This window comes from Melospiza melodia, chromosome 15, assembly GCF_035770615.1.
Source record: "Melospiza melodia melodia isolate bMelMel2 chromosome 15, bMelMel2.pri, whole genome shotgun sequence".
Lineage (NCBI taxonomy): Eukaryota > Metazoa > Chordata > Aves > Passeriformes > Passerellidae > Melospiza > Melospiza melodia.
The window spans coordinates 10,248,209-10,270,456 of NC_086208.1; the positions used below are offsets into that span (position 1 = coordinate 10,248,209).

Sequence of the window (22,248 nt, forward strand, 5' to 3'; positions counted from 1 at the left end):
AAAAAACAAATTGAACCAAAAGTTGTGGACAACATTAAGCTGGAAGTTATTGCCAATACAGAGATTCAGGCAAGGCTAAATTAATCTTGACAACATGAACAAGAAAAATAAGATGAAATATAATCACCAACATTCAAAACTTTGCAATTAGGGACCAGTAACAATAACATGCTAGAAACCAGAACTCATCAGCTGAAGGCTAGTGAGCAAAATCTGGATGTAAGTCTCAATTAGAGGTTGACTTTGATCCCACAGTATAACATGTATTTGAGAAAAGACTAATGCACACTAGAATCAGTTTAGGCAGGATATTCCATGGGGAAATGGAGAATTTCTGGCACAACTATACAAGGCACCAGTCAGACTTCATCAGAACACTGTACACTGGTCAGATCAGTCATATTCAAGAGAGGGCTGCAGCCTCTCTTTGTATGAAAAGAATGGAAGTATAGATTTCGATAGTTCAGCCAACAGATTTTGAGAAAGGATATGATGATTCTTTATAAATACTTTGAGGATAAGACATTTCATACCAATGCAGTTTTTCCCAGTTGAGTCTACTTCATATCCAGCGTCACAATAACATTTGTATGTTCCATGCAGGTTCTCACACCTTCCATTTGGACAGAGATCAGGATCCAATAAGCACTCATTAATATCTACATAAAGGTAAAAAAACACAAACATCAGAGCAGCAGTTGTTGAGGGCTTGTAGGGGTTAATTCTCCAAGCTAGAAAAAGATAGTTTCAATATCATTTAACATTGGCAGCTCCCTATTTATAATTATGTCGTTCTGATTGGAAAATTCATACCTATATATTCACAATCAAGGGAAAAAAGCTTCTCTTGATCATGGATTTATCTTTAGCCCATGGTCATTTAGGAAGCCTTCAACTGAAGGGAAGAACTGGGATATTAAACTGGGGATCAGAGATTAGATTTAGAGAGGCTATGTATTAATACTCCCCATATCTCTTGATTCATAGCATTTCCAGATGGCATCACTTGCCAAAGCATTAATATCCCTCCTTTCTGAGTGCTTTTCCCTATCTACTGCCAGCAAATCTACTAGTGAGCACTGGCTGATTTAAGAGCTTGCAGTTTCACAGCTCTATGACTACAAAGCTTTCACTGTAATAATTCCCTTCTTCTCTACAGTTAAACAAACCCTGGCCTATTTTGACAGATGAAAACATGAGTAAGCTCAATGTTCAATATGGCTTTACTCTTCAGGATGATTTCACCTGAAATATGCAAATATGACTTACATATAAAGTCACGTTGGTAATGACACTTCTCATAAATTTGTCACTATTTTATAATGACAGTTACATACACTCCACAATGTAAACCAGAGAGGCCCCACTGGTGAAATGGCATGATCCTGAAACTCCATACTCCATTCATTTCACCCTAAACCTGTCTCCCATTCTCTTCTGTCACCATTCCCATCAGCACAGCTAACAAATTAAGGATATCAAGATAACACTTTCAGACAAAAGTGCTATATATAAATTTAAATAACATTAGGTAATCTTACCATTTCCTCCTGCAGTCATGCCAGTTCCACTGCTACACAGAGCCTGATATTCAGCTGGAAAAATGATTAAAAAACTTATTGGAATATTCTTTCTTAGCTCATTTCTTTCAGCATCACCATTGACAGTATGGCAATTAATTATTTGAAAGAAGTAACATGCCTTCCAATTCTTCTGAAAACATTAATAACCTCACAGTATTCTGAACCTGTGAAGCATTTTAGCAGATTCAGGGTCTGAATCTGCTTATGAAGATGGATGAGTAAAAACTTCACATGATGAACTGTGGCATTTAAGAACAGACATAAACTTCATGCTGGTCCTCCTACACAAACGAACCATAACACATTCACAGCAAGATTCTCCAGAACTTTATGCCCAAGTCCTTGCCCAAGGTGCATGTTCAAAGAGACCAGGAAACAGAACATTTTTTCCTATGAATCTGCCCCATATTTAACTCCATTTAGCAGGAGTGTCTTCATGAGTTCACAATAGACCAAGGATATCTTATCAATGGTATATTTTCTTTATGTGCAACAACAAATTTGCTGAATAACAAGAAACACATAATAAATTGAAGTTTCAAACCAGCTCCCTGCAGCCAATCTCCACAAAACCAAGTTACTGCCTTCACAGCAAGGACTGTGTCAGCAGAGTCTTGTGGGAAGAATTTTCCTAAAACGCTTCTGCCCATTGAAATCATTAGGATTGCTTTCTTGCCAGAGAGAAGTTATGTCCCAGACAACTTCACTTGGTGGGGATTTCAGTGACAGACTCAAGTATTTGCAAGAAACTGAACTGGACATTTGTCTGTGCATTGACTACCCAAAGGCAAGGTACTGAATAAGCTACTTCAGATAACTTGAAGGATATAGGAGTCATGCAGCAAAATGTGACTGGCAGGTATACCTTATGGAGTTGAAGCTATGAATTAAGCAAATTTTTTCCATTAATAACTTGGGTTAAAATTTATATTCTTTGTTATCTACATCTACCAAAATACAGTTTGTTATCTGAAAATGTCCTGTTTGTTTTTAATGTGAATATCAAATCTGGAGCCAGATATTGTAATTTACTGTTGCTTAAAAAAATTATCTCCTGTAGTCTTAAAACATATAAAAATAAAATATTGCTCAAAACACGTAACGTATTATACAACAAAGTAATCTCCTGATTTAAGTTGCAATGTTAATATAAAACTTTCTTCTACCTTTCTAGAAATAGTGTATGAACAGAATTTGTAAATGAGAAGATCTGGCATACCTGAGTTTTGTGCTGGGCAGGGCTGGCAAGGCTCTCCAAAGGCATAGTCAGTGCTGGCACAGCAGCATTCTGACTTTGTAACTGCACCCGTTAATGGTCTCACACATTGTCCTCTCTTGTAGCCACCGTAGCATGTGCTCCGCATGTGTGTATCTGGGGGAAGAAATCTCTCTTAATCCTGCCATAGCCAACTACCCTGCCATAAATCATAGCAAGCATTAAATGTAGCTCTGGTGTCATAAACACCATAAAATAGCTGTCAAAACAAAGTCTCTTTCACTATTTCCCTCTGCTTTCCAGCCACCTGTATGCATCCCTCTACTAGGGAAAAGAAATTTTTCTTCCTCACGCTCCCAAGAATTAAGGCATACAAATAGTCACTGTATTTAATGACTTAACATGCATTGGTGAACAACTAGGCAAGCAACCAATTCTTAACCTTGAACTAGTGAGAAGCTGTGGGGAAAATGGACAAAGTCTTTACTCTTTCTTTGCTTATAAAAAACCCAAGGAAAAGTCATTAATGCTATTCTGGTACGTAAGACCTGATATGTTTATGTTTTCAGGTCCAGGGGTGATTTTTCTCTTTCTTTACGAACTGGCCCATAAATAGCTTTCATGCATATTAGTATTTTACAATCAACACTGAGCTTGTACAGAAATGGGCAGAAAATTGGGTACCTCCCATGTTAAAAAGACGTGACAGAGTAATTACGTCTTTAAGCTTAGTGACAAATGAAGAATTTTACATTGACAGAAACAGGGCAAATTCTCACCTACTCAGAACTGACAGAGCAATAGTCACCTCTACTCTGTACAGTCTACCTGACCTTGTGATTTGACCCACACTTTTTTTCTCTTTATATAAAAAGGAAATTAAAACAGAGCAAAATGGCCTATTACACTAAACACTACAGAGTTATTATTAGCCATTAGAACTACTACTCACCATTCCATTAAAAAATGGTAAATTCTACATTCAAACTTGATCTGTTCCTCAGACTAGCACTATTATCTTAACTTTGGTTAACTGTGACTCCGTTAAGTTTGTCTTACCAACACAGACACGTCCATCCAGTCCTACTGCAAGGCCAGGGAAGCATTCACATCTGAAAGAGCCATCAGTGTTCACACAGCGCCCGTTCATGCATATTCCATCTGTCTCACACTCATTGATGTCTGTTGGAGAACAGAATGAGCTTTATTAGAAGTTAAACTACATAGTGTTCAATGCCTGGCTGAGACTTGCATTTGTGCAGCTTATTTTCAATATATCCTATAGAAAAATATCAAGGGTAAATGGAAAGTAGTTCAAGTAAAGATTTTGTTAGGAATAATGATGAATTTGTTCTTTGAAATAGAATAGGAAAATGCCAAATTCAGGAGAAATAAACAGAACAAAATTATTTTGCTCTCCTTGGAGAATAAAAGGGACTACATTTTCCTGACTTGTTCCCAAGAGGTACATGTTCCGATTTAAGGGTCATTCAGGCAAAATCATAATTGGAGGAAGGAGGAAACTGTGGCTGCTGAGACAAAGGACTTGTGTAGTATATAACAGGACATTCCCTTCCCATACCAACAGTTCATGCTGTAAGAAATCAGTCCAAATAGCAAACTGAATCTTTCACCCTCCAACAAGGTGCCTTCACAGGGCCACCAAAGCATTTCCTTTCCTCCTGCAGCACATCTGAATCTCCCCAGCCAGCCCCTGCCTGCAGTCCCTGTCTCTCTGGTGATCGGCATCACAATGGGTTTTCCCATCGGATGCTCATTACAGCCCGTTTTAAAAACTTTCAATGAACAGAGTGCACTCCAGCCTTGAAAAGAATTCATTAATGATTTGAGTCCTGCACAAGTCACCATCTTTTCCCAACAACGGCACATTGGACAATAAGGCCCATAGCAATGAAATACAGGAACTAAAATTTGTAATATTAAACTAACACATAGCAATGTTAAATTATATATAACCTGTGTATCCTGATAATAGTAAGATCATTCTATAGATGCGGAGAGAATACCATCCTTTTAGAAATTATAAAGAAAATGAGTGTTATAAATATTGTTTGGATGTATAACCTTTATAAAATAATCACTTCATAAGAATTCGCCATACTATATACAAAAGACAGTGTGTGTGACAATTTCCTTTTTTCTGACCTTAAAAGGGCAAATTGAGAGTGAAACACCTCTGTGTTTTACTTAGTTTGTGTTGTTTGGCATAAAAAATGGCTTGTATGATCCAAGATTCCTTCTTCAAACTGCATTTTAAAATAAAAGATATATTTAAGTACATGGGCTCAAATAATTTTTACTTCATCCTACAATCTTTTGTTCTGTTAAGACAAATCTTATATGTTTTTCCCACTTTAAATTTACTCAGTGCAGGTAAAAACGGAGTTGGGATTCAAAATGAGTCCATGCTATTTAATGGTGTAGACAGTTATTTTGGTGAGCAACACTGAACTCCTATTACAGATTCTCCTACAAGCAAAAAAAAAAAAAAAAAAAAAAAAAAAGAAAAAAGCTTTCCTTTTTAAAGGTTATTTCTAGAAACAGAAAGGCAAAATTACTTCTTTCCCATTTCCTGTAGTTCACATTTTTTAAAAAAGATTTTGTAACCTAGTAAAGGGAGAAATGTGTCATCTATTTTCTTTTGTAGTGATTTACAAATGTGTTGGAAATACCACTATAAAATTTTTAAAGGTAAAGTGGGTCACTTAAAATGGTGCAAGTCAGCTGAAAACCTGATTCCTGTAAAGATGGGTAAAAAGCCTCTGCTTTTACCAGGCCTGAGATTCCACAGAGTAAATCAACTTCACCCACAGGAATAAAGTCCAAATTTCTGACCTTGAGAATGCTCCACTGTCTTCTGTGGTAAAAGTCACCATTTGGATGACTTAAAATATATTCAGCCTGGTTCTGGAAACCCAACTGATGGATTAATTCTCCATGTTCAATAAGTTTTGCCTTTTCTGCTTAGCTTGCTTAGTAGTGCTAGCTGGGTACACAAAGTTCTCTAATTTTAAGCAGGAAAAATTTACTCAGACTACTAAACTACCATTTTCAATTGTCTTGCCATGACTTTTAATTTTGGGAATTCCTGCTATCTAAAGATTAAACAATGTATGGAATAGAAATAATGCTTCAAACTTCTTCATGCCTGATATGTGTTTCTGAAAAATCAACAAATCATCATTGAAAGAAGCTAATGGTGAATAAATTTAGCATGTCTTGTATTTCAGGGAATATATAAGACTATGGTGTAACATTATTTTTTGGCATGTTATTTCAGAAAGTCTAAGTGGAATTTTTTACCAGACAGCCAAGCATATGCCCTGTACTTATACTTAAATTCCAGCTTTATGGAACCAAGTGTTAATTACATTATCCCCATCTTTGGGTTAGAAGACCTTCCTAACAGCTGAAAACTCAGCTTGGAGGACATCAAACGAGACAGTTACAGAAGCAATGAGCTGCACTCTTCCATTCCTTTGTTGATCCCCTAGTTCTGCAAAAACACACATACAATTCCCTATCAAAACTGCTCAGGCTGGAAACGAATTTGCTGCAGAAATGCCCATTTGTGCAAACACTCCCTGCACATCCAAGCGTGACCTTAGAGTTTCGTAGCAATGAGGAACAAAGACACACGGATCTCCTTCTTGCTTGCTCCAGAGAAGATCACTTATTGCTACAAACCAAGCCTTGTTATGCTCTAAACCTCACCCAAACAGGCACACACAGGCTGCCTGCCCCTGCAGTGATAGAACACAGGCATACCTTATCCCCTAGCAGGGCCTTGCCACTGCACACCCAATTGTGGATCCCTAAATAAAACTTTTGGAAATTGGTTCCACACACACAGATCTTCAGAGCAGCATCGCTCTGCCAGGGATCAAAATTGATGATCTGCATCCATAAAATTTAGTGTAAATATTGCATTATCTAAATGTTCTTGAGGAGCCATATTCCCTTTTTTTATTTTTTGATAACATGCACTTCTCTGACTATGAACAGTAAAACAATGCATCTAATAAAACAACAGGCACACATCAAGCACAAATAAGCAAGGTAATACATCAACTGCCTAAATACTTTACCATCACCCTAGGTCTGCAATCACTGAGCCCCACTTCACAGTGATAACCTGAAGGACCTTTCCCAGGAAAGGTTTCCAAGTTTACCTTGAAAAGGGGGTCCAGCTTTTATAAGACCATATCAGCAAGTCAAAGCGACTTTATAACATTTTTAGTGCAGAAACACCTGGGTCTGTTGGCATGCTTTCCAACCAGCCAGGACCAGGGCTTGGCCAGAGCCTAGGCCTTGATGGGAAGGGTTTCCCTAAAATATCTTTCAAGCAAACTTCTATCTATATCAGTTGGGAAATTTTCTTAAAATTATACATTTCTTGCAGACAGGTAGCTAAATATTCAATGGTAACATGAACAACCTACGAACAACCAAAGGAATGCATATACATAATATCTAATAATTATCTTACAGCTAAATCCCTTTACAAAACTCTATGTATTAACATTATGATATAAACAACATATTCAGAATCACTAATCACATTAACTGCTGAATACCTGGGAGTTGTTTCATGATACTTTGGGCAAATGGAAGAAACGACAAAAATATGAAGAAGGTAAAAAGTGTAATTTAGGTGTCCAGGTTTCAAAATCTGGTTTGATTTTCACCAATAACAACTTTATCATGTAATAAACGTTTTCATGCTCATTCATAAAGAACAAGGCTTAGCACAAGTGCAAAAAGCAGTGGGAGAAATCATTCTTTTTACTATAAGATTTGTTCCAACTTTCTGTAGGAATCAGTTGAGTTCTCTACAATTTTGGATAATTGTCAAATATTCCTCCTTTGATGCAGAAAAGTAACACTTCTCCAGGGCCAGAAACCCATTTTGACTGTATCCATACTCCTAGTCAGGAGGCACATAGCAGAGGCAGAACATCATTGTGTTTTAAGTAGTCAGGTAGAGTTACCATCTTCTTGGGTGGTATTTCAGGGCACAGACAGATGTAATTTAAAAAAAAAAATTAAAACCACCAAAAGATACTCAAGGCAAAAATCAAGAGAAGCATTTGGGCTTGGCTGAGCTTCCATCCATGAGTCAAATCCTTGTTAATGACACAGAGAGCAGCCAGAGATCTCTGGGAACACAACATGGATGATGTGCCATGGCCTGATGGGCATTGAAGTCTCACTGACATCCCAGACACAGACCAGCTGGAAAACAAGCTTTGGCAAGCACACACATCCCACATGGAAATCAGGTAAGAATTGAAATAAATGGCAATGCTCTAAGTGTGTGAAGGCTGCAGCCAACACAGCCAGCAGCTGTGATGCTAAGGAGACACTTGTGTGGTAATGCACAATAGTTCATTTGCACCTATGCAGCAAATGGAAAAGACAATCTTGCTGTGGTGCTCATGTCTGCATCTTGGTCACACCAAGTGCTGGGCACTCATCAGAGATGTTGTATTGTCTAGGAGCACCCAGACAGGAATGGGAGAAAAGCCCAAAAATCGCAACAAGCCAGGATGTTTGGGTGGCCAAAGGCAGAATACTTTCAAAGACCAAACACAAAATGTAAGATACACTGGAACCAATCTGCAGAAGACACCACAGGCAAAAAAACTCCAGAGTTTAACTAGGTTCTTGTTGAAAGAGTATTTCCCACTGGCTGGTTGGGGCAGTTGCTCAACAATGTGGAGAAGACTCAGTCTTGCACAATGACAAATAATTCCAGCTGATTAAAAAAGCATACCTGCTGAGAACTCTGCCCCATACCTCTTTTTCCCAAGAATCACAAATAAGGCTATTCTTGAAGCTACCCAGAGAGACAAGACTCACGAGTTTCTGGAACCCATAATTTCTTGTGCTTACCTGTGCAATAGCGTCCATCAGATGCTAACTGGAAGCCTGGTTTACAAATGCATTTAAAACTGCCATCTTCATTGATGCACATCCCATTGAGGCAAATGTTCCTGATGCTGCATTCATCCATATCTGAAAATGCAGACAATAGACATAATGCTCATAATGTTTAAGCGTAAGGACTGTTAGTGGTTATATTCAAAAGATACACCTTAATTTTTTTCTTAGTTGTCAGAGCTATAATGATAATCAGAAACATATGAGGGGACAGACTGCACTGTCCTAGAGAATGTGTCAAAGCAATGATTCCATTTTTCATAATGAATCATTAACATAAAAAGGAATGAATCCAAAAAAGCAAAGAGAACAAAAAACGGATGAGAAACTGGACAGCTTAAGAACTTCCACTTGGTAAAAGTCATCAAAAAGTGAGAAGGGATGTAATTAAAGAGGGTTTGACATCTTAATCTAAATAGAAGCTAGGTTAGAAGCAGCCTCCTGTTTGGAATGTAAATACAATTTTATGTTACTAAGAAGACCTGAAGGAAGAGGAGAGAACATTTGAGTTTGGAGTGAAAACTTTTATAACCTCCACTGGACAAGTCTAAGATTTATGGTATGGGAGAATTCTCAGCACTGTGCTCAAGCATGAATTCTATGGGCACTGCCATCCTCAACTTCCATTTAAAATAAAACCTGCCCCCTTCCTGCATTCAGCATGACAGGCCATACAGAAGGGTACTTAGTAATTACAGCTTCATGAAAGCTTTATTCATCCTCTGACCAAATGGGATATCATGGAGGATTCAAATAGGAAAAGGTGGAGGTTCTCAGATACTGTTATTCTGAACCCTGCACAGTTACTCACAAAATGGGAAAGGAAAAAAAAAAAGCAAGTACAGAGAATTCTGTTCTTGATTTGAGTAAGCTTTTATATCCTCTCAGTCTTTACTTTGTCCTGGCACAGATGAAATCAGTTTTGGATGTTACATCCAAAAAAAAAAATCAGTAGTATTTACCAGTTACATCTAAAGAACTACACACAGTTACATTAAGGTATGGCACAATGCCATGCTCTTTACTTGATTAGTGTGTGTGCATACAACTCAATGCATTACAATGCCAGAGATGAAACTGTTTCATAAGTGGATGCAACAGACATTTTGGCAGCACATGCAATGGAATTAAAAATGTTTTACCAGACTGCCGATGTCCTGGTTTTTATTACTATTAGCACATGGTATTTGGTGGGAAAGGAAGAAATCAGAATAAAGAGTTTTTTCCCCAAATAGTCTAATTTCCAAATATATTTAGTCAATGTACTTCCATAATAAGATATTTTAAAAGCAGCTTATGGTGCTAAACTGCATCTAAAAAAGAGTCAGGAAAAATAGAGTCTTAAAATGTCTGTCTCTACCAAGGATTAACAGAATCACTACTAGCACATAAAATCACTGGATCATAATGACATTACAATATATTCAGAATCGTGCTATTTTCCTTAATATTGCAGCTGTCTTGGACAGAAATTACACTTCTAGACATAGTGTGTTTTCTTTTTACTTACAGGCTAAGTCAGACAAAAATAATTTATGATTTAAAAAAAAAAATCGTGTATCTATCCCAACCAGGAATTTTGGCATTAAGTCTTTGAGCTGAATCACTGAGATAATATTCTGCCAAAAATGTTTCTAAGAACAGCGCTTGAAATTCTTTTAACGTATGAATAGATCATTGGGAACCCTCCCAAAGACCTTGGGAAGCATGATAAAGAACATTCTTCTTTTCTTCCCCTTTACTAAAGGTCTGGGAGGTAGGAACACATCAATTATGTTTACAAATTTTTGTTAAAACAATTTTTATAGGTCAGACCAGCCTGCATCTACACAAACCACATTGCTAGTCACCCAGTAAGATCCCATAAAGCATGCTGTTAAGCACACAGTAAAATCAGGCAGCATGTGACTTGTGCTATGTTTTAAAATGTACCACTCCCATCAAAGAAACTGCATTTTGTGATAGTGGTATGTGCTATTTCTCCTGCTGGACAGACATCCCGTTGAGGACTGCCAAGCCAAGACTCCAGAACTGGCTGCAAAAGACATTTTACTTGCCCTCCCAGATACAGCAAAAGGTATTTGGATATCTGACTCCTTGTTCCTTCCCTTCCCCCCACCAGGGGTCCTTTTCTTTTTCATTGATGTGAATAACCTCTTGCAACTGTAATTACTGATATGGAATAACTTCAGAAGAGTCTTACCTTCACAGTTTTTCCCATCAACTGCCACTTGAAAGCCAGCATTACACACACAGTGAAAACTGCCATCTGTATTTATGCATCGTCCATTATTACAGATACGACCATTCTGTAAGCATTCATCGATGTCTGAAAGTCAACCAGAAAGAAAAAGAACATTTTGGGAGATTCTTTTTTATACTCAAAAGGAACTTTTCCCATTTTCCCTTCCCCTAGGTCTTTAAACCTCTATGGAAATTGTATTAGCTGAAAAATGATTTATTTTGATTTCCATCACTGTACGTTATGGGGGTGGAAAATGTTTGTCAGCTTGAAATTTCAAGCTGCTGTGAAAGAATTTCTGTGCACACCACCCTGCAGCTTTCTCAAACAAGAATCACAATTTTTGCGGGTTTTTTAAATTTTTGCTCATCATTTAGATATTTTTACTTAATTTTAATTTAATTTAGCAGTACCTAACTACTTAAGGAAATATGTGGGAAAGCTTGTCTTTTGCTGCTGGTTTGTAAGATAACAGGAAAGTTCAAGACTTTCCCACCTCAGAAGAATTTCTCCTGCTTAGTTTGTATTTGAAACATCAGATCCTCTTTCCCCTCTCTCTGCGGGAGGTGCTTGGCAAGTGCTTTGGAGGACCTGAAGAGTGATATCACACGAGGCTGGCAGCTCTCCCTCTCCTCCAAAGGAGAGGAGAGGAGATGCTGAGACAGACTGTCTAGACATTTCAGATTGCTCAGTATTCTCCATCAAGGCCTGGACCATCTCCCAGAGATTCCTGCACACAAGAGACTCAGCTCACAGAGCTCACAACCAGCCCATGCAGACCTGTCTATTTTGCACCCACACTTCCCAAATACCCTGGGGGTGCCCTTCCTGAGCCCTCTCTGTGGAAATGCATTGCTGCACTTCAGGAAGAAGTGGAGCACAGGGTGTGTTCCCAAATGTCCCTGCTCTCTGGACACTTAGGCCAGGGGAGCTGATGCTGATAAAATCATGAACCTATATTTGCCTTCTTAGCAGCATGGCAGTTCTGTGAAGAGTCTAAGAAATCCCTGAGAATCACTGTTTTGCAAGCAAGTAGCCATGCCAGCAGAGGCACGAGCTGCTCAGTGACCACTCACTGCAGCAGCAGCTTGCAGCCCTCCACCAAAAGCGTACAGGATAGATAAACCTCATTCAATAACCAAGCATCATCAAGCAGCAATGCATAAATGTGGGTTTCCTCTCTGCTCAGTCCCTTTTCACCCCACTTTTCCAGCCCTTGATTGCACCCGTGTCTGGCTTCAGCTACTCCACCAGCTTTCTTCTTTAGGAAAGGCAGAAATGCTGAGGAACCTCAGGCCTTTTAATTTTTACAGCTCATTTGTTTTTGTATTTTTATGCATCTGATGCCATTTAAATGTGTTGAAAATTAATACCGAACCTCACTGTTCTTTACTTACACACAGCTGATCAGTCTCACCACTAGTCCAATATAACATCACCATTTTTTTTCTCCTCTAAGAAACTTGCAAAACAAAGTATCCTTCTCAATGAAATACCCAAAATTGCTGTTATCTCCCTGTAAGACCTGACCTCCACTCATCAGAAATGTTGAGCACATCATAGCAAGGACTTAGCTGTTAAAGCACACACTGATAGCTTATCATAATAAAATTTCACCTTTTTTTGAGGTCCATTTCATATCCTCTCTTCTGCAATTGAGAAGCATTTTTTTCAGATTATTAATCACAATGTGACTTTACTCCCCTATGTCTCCAATTAAGATATTAATTCATCCAAGCTCATATTAGAATTATAAGGGATCATAAGAAGGGATGAATCAGTAGCTTGTAATAAAGACTGCAATGTTTAGTCACCAATCAGAGTCATCATGCACAAAAAATCCTCCCCTGGAACCTCAGAGCAAGGAACAGATAAACATGTGGTCATTATGGAGACTTCGTTTTTCAAGAGCTTGAGAGACTTCATAAGGAACACATTTCCAAAAGCACATCAGCACAGACACATTTGTGCATGCAAAAAATAAAATCTCTACATCCAAAGTAGTTATGCAAAGTAATTCTACAGCAAATGCTGATTTGGCAGGCACCAGTGCTATATGTACACTTTGCCAAATGCACCCCACCAGCCTTTTTCTTTTCCCTACACTGGTCCTAAAAATTGCTTTAGAAAAACAAGATTCTGCACATCGCAGCACTTTCTGCTCTGGCTGTCAAGCAGGCACGGCTCCCATAGACTGCAAAGGAACTGCTAAGTGACCACACTTAAATGCCATTAAGCTACTGGGCTTCTGACAACCATGTGTTTGTGTAATGAATCAGTCAAATTAAAAGTGTGTGACAAAAATGACTCATGAGTAAATTCATCACAGCTGAGACTGCCCTTCAGCACTCCCTCACCACCAGTCAGCTGAGCTATGAAGATGCTTCCGCAACACGGCTGCTTGGCAGCAATTAGGTCAAACACTCCCCAGCAACAGGCAGCAGTGCTGCTGGCTCTGCATGTCTTCCTGGACCAGAGAGCAAGCTTCTCTACCACAAACACCTTTCTGATTCCCAAAAGGAAGGAAAGAAATGCACACTAATACAGGTAACTTTCTTCTGGCTTTTTCAAAACTTTCTGCTTCAGACGTAGGGCCTGCTCTGCACCCTGCACCCAGTGCAGACAGCAAAATATGAAGACAAGCTGTGACTCTGAGCATTCAAACATCCTGTTTCATTTAGATGCTTCATTTCTTATGGAATATCAAAGCAATCATTTATTCATCTGCCAGAAATCTCTCATCATGCCTTAATTATAAAGGCATCTATCTACCTTTACAATTGAATGCCTACCCCAATTTGGGAGTCACAAAACCCTGACGGAGGGTTGGCTGACCGCTGAGGAGTTATGTGGTCCCACTCCCATAGGAGGACAGGATGAAGACCATCAGGACTACAGTCAAGTCAGATCTTCAGAATAACTATAATGAGGATTCTGAGGCTTCCCCATCTAGACTTTCCCACTACTTTTCCATATCTAAGTTTTCATTGCTGTAATTTATGTTTAGTTGTTTCTCTAGCAGTAAGCAGAGACTACACACAGGCAGTGTAACCTTATATTTACTCATGGGAAGTTTTATCTTTCTCCCCAACTTCCTTAGTCTTTTATACATAAAGTGTTTCTCAAGTGAAGGGATGCTTAATTGTCCTTGAGATCTTCAAGCAGCAAAAGAAAATAATGTCTTAATATTAAAAAAAACCAAAAAAAATCCCAAAAAACCAAGAAAATATGTCTGTTCTATTTCAAAGCCATAAATAGTGCCAAGATCCTATTAGCACAAGACAAAATGCCTCTTCTCATAACCCAGTCAGTGAACAGCAAGCTCCAGCAGGTCAGTCATTTTTACCACCATACTGAATTTTATTTTTTTAAAAAACTTCCATATTTGACCCATCTGTTAAATTTTGCTTGCAAACAATTTTCCCTCCTGATAAGCAGACAATAGCAGATGTGGCTGTATGCCCATTACCTCTGCACTCTGTTCTGGTGGCTGTGCTCTGATACCCAACACGACACTGGCAGATGTAGGATCCTTGTGTGTTCACACAGTCTCCACCAACACATGGATTCCTTTCACATTCATCAATATCTGTGGAACACAGACAATACAATTTTATTATCACACTGGCTGCCAGTTATTTTTGCCTGCAGGGGTATTTTATTATTTTGTACTTGGAGAAATAGTGCCCTTCAATCCCTAAGAAAAGGGGACATCACTGAGATCCCAAAAAAAGATCCCATGTTTTAAGATAAACAGGATCTGGGAAAAATGAATTTTTAGTAAAATATTGCACATGTGAGAGACTGAGGCCTTAATCTTACATCTCTACATTCTTGGCTTCACTGAAGATTTTGACAGAACCAAAATCTTGCCTATAAGATACAGTTAATCTGTGCTTCTGTTGTTGAGCTCTTGCTGAGTTCCAAGCCTAAAGGTCTCAAGAGCCCAACAAGATACTATTCATGAAGTTAAAAAGGACTTGTAAATCCCACTAACTCTAAATTTATTATTTTTTTAACAATAGGTCATTGCATACTCAAAAAGCTGGTAGCATTTTAAAGAGACCATTTTCAATAACTAATAAACACATTATAGTAATGGGTTAGTAAAATAAGAAATCCTTGCTTCTGCGTAATTTTGTTACAAGATTTGTTAAATACTGTTTTAAAGGCAAAATTGTTGTAAAAATAAGTTTGCCACTGAAATCAATCAGTTTGCCAAGGTCTCTTTATTGGGGTTTTTTTTTGGAGGCGGGGCTCTTCTATTCAAGAACTCGGTTATTACATTGTGTGGAGAAGAATGTTTTTTTCCTCTAAAATGAAATTCCCCTCTGTGATTTACAGCAGCAAACCACATACCAAGGCATTCCTCTCTACCATGCAGTTGGAATCCTTTGTTGCACTCGCAGCGGTAGCTCCCAGGAGTGGGAATACAATGCCCATTTCGGCAGAGATGTCGGAATGTTTGGCAATAGTCAGTTAAGTTCACCGGCAAGATCGCTGAAATAACAACAGTTGGGAAAATATTTTAATAGTTCATCATAATAGCTTCTGATAATCTACAACTTGTGCAGGATTTTCCATTAAAAATTAACATTTACCTTCCATTGTAATGTGAATTACATAGTGAAATGGGAGAGAGAAAATGGCACTTTGACTCTTAGAGATTTGTTTGAAAACAGCTAACAACCACAGAAATTTTCATTAAGGCAAGTCTGATTGTGTTTTCATCTTTTGTCCTATCAAAGAGGACTATGTCTGCTCATCCCTAGAGGTAAAGGGGATGTGTGGCACTGCAGGGACTCTACTAAAAGCCTGGAGTAGCAAAGAGCAGGCAGACTGGTTCATTATTTTCACTTTCCCAGATAGCAGTGAGGAGGGCAGGGATAACCCTGGGAATATGCCTATACTGTCTTTGGCAGGCAGGCATGAGCTGGCTCTGTCCCTGCTAGCAGCTGACCAGAAGCTGTGCAACTACGTCAGTGCAGTGTCAGCCTAAGCTAAAATACTTTGCCTCTTAGGCTTATTAGCTCAGCTTGGTGCTGAACCAAGACTAAATAGTTTCAGCTGGTGCCAGTGCAAGCAGAGACTGCTTGCATCTGCACAGAGTGTGGGCAAAACCAGCTTGTTTACTTGCAAAAGAGTATGTGGTTATGCCAAATGATTTCAGGGGCACACGCCTACTCCAGACCACATGGGCATGTAGTAAATTCTCTAAGCAAAGACAAAAAAAGACTACATTGTATTGGTATGTTGCTCTATATTGGTAGTCTGCTCTGGCTTCCTTCTTATTTTAGGGAAAACTAACCCATCCCTGTGTCCATGTGTATCACTAAAATAGTTCTGTGCACTGGGTCAGTCTCAGTGTCCAGCAGAGCACAGCAGAGTTTTGATCAGTACATTTCATACCTGGCCAAGTGCAAGTGAGGAAAACAACCTAGAAGAAGTTGCTTTCTCTCAGACAATCTCTTTAACGTAAATATCTGTCACAACCTAGTCAAAAAGCTATTCATATTATGCAGTGCTGACACGCAGCAAAGCTCACAACAGCCTTAAAATAACAGTAATGTAACTATTACAATACATGAGCCACGGTACAGACAGTGAGAAGGGAATTTTTGAAACCTATCTTATCAGGGAAAACACTACTAATGAGATAGGTATCTTGCCACAAGGCACATGGTAGGCAGGCTCTGATTAAAAGGACATCCAGAGCCTCCATGTCCACATAAAACAAGTAAAAGACACCAACAGCTGAAGGGAGCGCACTGCTCCTGAGGAATGGATGTTTTGAAAGAAGCTAAATGCACATGGTGCAAGGAGAGGTTGTTTCAGAGAGGTTATTTCTGTCTCTCTTACAATGCACTGGTGGAGCCCGAGATGGATAGATGATCTCTGGATGGGGAGGAGGGTAAACGTCAGGAAAGCGTGGTGGGGGGATGACATCAGGACGGGCTGGAGGAAGGTCAGGTCTTGCTGGCAGCATAGCAGATACTGAGCACAATTTACGGTACTCGTCTGAAACAAGAAAATATCAATGCTGTTTTAGACTCTTGCAGCCTGTTTCATTTAATCCAACACTCCTCCTTTTTGCAGTGTTTCAGATTAGCAATAACAAACCTTAAATAATCTGGAAAATGTGAGCCTATATGTTTTCTTCATAGCAACAAGCTTTGCTCTCTGAATTGAGTCATTAATCCACAGAATCTCAACACGACTTGTCAGAAGACTGCCAGTAAAAAGGTAACAGAACTGATATTCTGGACATGAAATTGAACAGTGAGGCAGGGACCTGATCCTAATCTACTTAGTCTTCTTTCAAGCAAAAATCTTTGGTGAACTCAGTGTGAAGTTTACCTAGAAAAGGACTCTGGATTTGATCCCAAGTTAATTTAACAGAAAGCTTGCCACAGAGTTAGAAAAATACTGAACAGGGAAAAAAGCCCAGTTTCAAACGGGTTTCTTAAAAGTTAACCTCCTAAAACAAAGAAATACAAATATAAGCAATGAGGCAAAACCAATTAGAGAATGAATACACTAACACTATTTCCCTGGGAAAATTAAGTTTGCCAATAAAAGCAGAAACCAAATAAGGTGTAGTCTAAGCAGTGTAGCCAAAGAGAAACCAAGTCAGATTCACATAAATTCATACTTTTCCAGGTGATGGGAATGATCCATGACAAATGATCTATTTTGCTGGAAGAGCAGTCTATGGTGTATGTGTTGCATTCTCCTATTCTTTATCTCTATTAGTGGCATCTGCCCTACTGCCCCACTTTTCCTCTTGCCCATGACTCTTTTGTCTTCAGGAAGTGTGGGTTTGGAACTTGCAATCCAAAAAATGCACACAGAGTATCACAATTAAAGACCACATTCCAGCTGACCTAATTAATGTTAACAATTTGTGTGCACACAAGCAGTTATTTGTGCAGTCAACATCTTTGAACTTCAAAATTTAAAGTCTGTGGAACAACAGGGAAGAAGAATTATGTAAGGGGGAAAAAATCTAGAAATTAATGAATTCTTGAAACAATATGAAAAACAAAAGCAGAAAAATAAAGTAAATGTTGGGAGAAGTAAACTGCGTATTTCAGCCTTCAACACTTTCATCTTATCTGTTTCCACCTGTCAAACACATTAGAAGCTCTTCCTGAATCACAGAGGATTTGTTAAACAAACTTAACCTAAAGTTCTGCTTTTCCTGATTATGATGTTTGCATTTATTTCATGCTGTTGGGTGATCAGTTTGCTTCATGTGTCACTGCATTTCACTCTGTTGTTCCTTTTAGTCTTTAAATAGTGTCAATGATAAACCCTGTTATTCCACATAAACAATTACCACCATATTATAAAAAATTACAGTGCTAGCCTTTTTTATTGCAACTTCAATTTCCATGTGTAATTCCTAGCAATTTTGTAGTTACCACTTTGCAGTAGCAACTGGGTCTGATGTCCACATTTAAAATGCAACTACTCAGTTACATTATGCAGCTAGTGCTCCCCTTTATATTGCAGTAAATTTCCATTGCAGAGTTAAAGATGCTTTGGGCCACTGACAGCTCTAAATTCCTTGTCTTGCCTTCTCAGGATATACTATGTAAGGAATATTTGACCTTAATTACATAATGACAGCAATACCTTAAATGCATGTAAAGCTTTTCAAAGAATTTCAAAGCACTTTCAAAAAGAGTAATTTATAGTCTCAATTTATGTCTCCAGTCAGAAGCAGAACCAAAAACGAAGGGGCATGTAACCGTGATCTGGAAGACCTTGCATGGATTTATGAGTCAGGAAGTCCTGGGTTCTAGCTCCTTCTCCATGACGTCTCAGTCTGCAGCTTTGGCCAAATTACCTTACTTTTCCACCCAGTGTACTCACCAGTTAGATATGAACAATTAGAAAGTGTTTGAAGAAAGCAAGAACTGTGTTAAGATTGAAAGATTTCTCGTTGTCTTCCTATTTCAGAGGGTTGTCAATAGAGTGCACTATGTTTTAGCATTGTTCTAGCCAGTTTTGAACTTTTAACGTGTTTAAATATTATGAATAAGACAGTGACAGAAAGTCTTCCAACAGTTCTGATTGCAGATTTCTGCTAAAGTATTATGCAATTTCACTCAAAGGATTAAGAATAATCAAAACTCCCATATATGAACTCTGACAATTTCTTCAGAGTTATACTGCTATAGTGTTACAATCCCATTCCTTCATAAACTCTGCACCTCCCTTAACCTCCTCCTATAAATTCTTAAATTTCTTGAATTCTCCTCTTCTAAAGGATTTTATTAGGCCTCTAGTCCTAAACAATCTCAAAATCAGCTTCCCTCCAGTCCCTCATACTTAGTTTAACATTCTTCTCCCTCACCATCTTCTCTCAATTCAAGGGATACATTATCTGAGGATCTCAATACCCAAGGAGACAATAAAGAATTTTGGTAGCAGAGAGAAATCATCCTCTGTATCAAATTTCAGGAAATATATCGCATCTCAGAAAGCTTGTCATGAGGAAGGAAATCCCTGTTTCCCAAAGAGAACGAAAATGCAGAGGGATTAGGGACGTATTAAAAGGGTCTAGAGGAAGTAACTTGATCTTGAAGAGGCTTTTGAAAACAAATCTGAAGCAGATAAGGCCAGAAAAACTTGACCAAAAAACAAGCAACAAATAATTCTTTCTGTCTGCTTGCCCTCCGGGGGGTCCTGAGCACTCTTCCACATAGGAGGCTTTGCTTGAGCAGGGACTGAACAATCTGCCAAGGTGCCCTTCAGCCTCAACCACTCCGTGTAGCTCTTTAATGAAAACATTACAACTAAAAACCCAACCAAAAGGAAATGACTGCTACTTCAGTGCCGAGGCACGCTGAGCGGAGCCCAGGCGGGTTCCTACCGGTGGATCGGATGGGGCACATCTCCGGGGCGGCGGCGGGGGCGGGTGACCAGCAGCGGCCGCTGTCACAGCAGCACTGCATCCTGGACAGGGGCTGCGGCAGCTGGCCGCCACAGCGCCCGTTGCTCAGCGTGGAGTAGCAGAACCCAGGGCGCACGTCTGCAGAGAGAGGGGAACGCATGGGTGAGCATCGGTTCAACGAGAAACGTGGCTTCCACAAAAGGGAAAGGTGCCATTGTTCTGGAGTGATTTGCGTTATCGGAGGCATCAGAAAAATAAAAAAATCTAGACAATATCTGGGCTGCTTTGGACTCAAGCATAACCTGTGAGAAAGCAGCAGTGAAATATGGAGCCGGCAATGCATTAAAGGATACAAAAATGCAGCAAAAACATATATTCGGTATGTAACAACAAACGCTTCTATGACCCTAAAGAAAAACTGCAGTGTCATCCTTATTAAAGATCAAACCAGATCAATTAAGTCTTGATTTGAAAGCACTGACGACAGCAATAAATTCACAGCATTGCAATTCACAAAGCATTAGTTCATTTTTCATTAGTCATGGCTTCCCCAGCTGAAGTATGTAGTGATTTGATAAGATATAGGCCTGCAGGCAAGAAAGTGCAACACAGTTTTAACTGGTGCAATCACACTGTTTATGGAGATCTGTTGGCTTCCTGTCTGAAAGGGTAAGCATGTGCTGTACAAAGAATGTCCTGTACCCAGATTTTATACCCTCAGCTCTGTGCAATGTTGTTAGAGATAGCTCAGCTTAGAGAAAATGTGGATGGGATTAAAAAAATAATAAAAAATAATCTTGTGATACCATCTGAAACTTTGAGGAACTGTTTCACAATATGTCACATCATATCAAACTCTATATAAGCTGCAATGTGATTTGACACTGCATGATAAACCAGACCAAGTTTGTTTCTAAAATATACAAAGAGTTGCAGTCAAGATGTAGTGGAAAAAGTTGCAGATCTAGTCTTACGACAGCAGACATCATTCCCTAACGAAACAGTACTTCAATTACCCAGGGCATGGTGGATTATCTGTCTAGTACCAGTGCTTTCCAGAATTCACTAGGTACACAAGTGGATGTAAAAAAAAAGCAGAGGAGTTTCTTACTATTTTGAGGAAATTGACATATAGTGATATGTTGTGAGAATCTGTGATAGTTCTGTCTTTTATTAGCTGGAACCCTAAACATGGATATTACTGACAATACAGCTAAAAGAGTTCGTTGGCCTTTATTTCCAACTTTATTTAGAACAGTCATACTATCATATGATGGAAACCTGAAACAGAGAACAAAAAATCAGGTTTCAGTTCTACTGCTGGTTCTCTGTTTTCTCCTGGTTCCCAGCTAAACTGCCACACATATTTACTTCTTCATCTACCCTCTTAAAAATCAAATAGAACTCCTTGGAGTTAGAACTGTTCTCCACCACCCCTGGAGAGATATTCAGTGGTTTGGAGTGATGGTGGGGTCGATGGGAAGAAGGAAGTAATCTAACAGACCTGATAATCATCTTTCATAATTCACCTTTCTCCATTTTGGTCAGTACCAAGTTTTGAAACATTTAAGAGCAGTAATGGAAAGTGGAAAAGGAATCTACTTGGGATCTGTGCAAGTACACAATGTGCCATGGAGAGATAAGCACACAGCAAACACCTTTATCTACCTACAATTATAAGAGTGTGTCCAAAAGCCACAACACAACATTTTCAGAAAAAAACTCAGCAAGTTTATGAGAAAAATACCAAATCTTTCCATATTCTAATCAGAAGGCATCATTCTTACAGTTTCCCCCTTCCTCTTCTGTTCCAAATGGTAAAAACACACAAACCAGGACAAGATCAGCAGGAAATTACCTTTATCTGTTTCAGTTGTCAGTATTTATTGTTTCTACGAAAAATTATAGTCTTCTGAAAAGGCAAAAAATCACCACGAGAATAAATTTCAATAAAAACGTGTCTCTCAAAAAGAAAAAATGTAAAAAGAGGCCATCAAAAAGTAACACAGACCAAACAAATTTATGCCAGTTGGAATCATGGGCTAGCAACTTTCTTCACTGCACTTTTCATGCACTTGGGATGAGATGCCCTGCTCTTGCCTCTGCTCTGCAGCTCTAGGAGATATCTTTGCTTTGTCTATTCTTATTTTTAAGATTTGTAATAATGGAGCTCCTGGTGCATCCTTTGGATATCTGGCCCCAGTGCTGCTGAGCTGGAGTCCCCTAAGGGATACATTTCTCAGAAGCATTTCCTCCTCTCTAACAGAACAGACACGTCCAGCTAACACTTTTCACTTAAGACAGGCATGTTGTAATTAAATCAAGATTACATGTTTTGCCC

At 38.9% G+C, this 22,248-nt stretch overlaps 1 protein-coding gene across 3 annotated transcripts in view; it reads right to left on the reverse strand.

The window, feature by feature from the left end:
* The window catches only part of FBN1 (fibrillin 1), a 141,531-nt gene that overhangs the window by 58,745 nt on the left and 60,538 nt on the right, over positions 1–22,248 (reverse strand). For all 3 annotated transcript variants that reach the window (XR_010029624.1, XM_063169737.1, XM_063169738.1), the window contains exons 9-18: positions 19,887–20,045; positions 16,865–17,023; positions 15,365–15,505; positions 14,475–14,594; positions 10,967–11,092; positions 8,716–8,838; positions 3,859–3,981; positions 2,803–2,955; positions 1,542–1,595; positions 534–659 (exon numbers count right to left, since the gene is read on the reverse strand). Coding sequence is in view for 2 of the 3 variants with exons in the window: in XM_063169737.1 (XP_063025807.1) it covers positions 534–659; positions 1,542–1,595; positions 2,803–2,955; positions 3,859–3,981; positions 8,716–8,838; positions 10,967–11,092; positions 14,475–14,594; positions 15,365–15,505; positions 16,865–17,023; positions 19,887–20,045 (1,284 nt within the window). In the remaining variant the exon portion in view is untranslated. The remainder of the gene's footprint in view (positions 1–533; positions 660–1,541; positions 1,596–2,802; positions 2,956–3,858; positions 3,982–8,715; positions 8,839–10,966; positions 11,093–14,474; positions 14,595–15,364; positions 15,506–16,864; positions 17,024–19,886; positions 20,046–22,248) is intronic.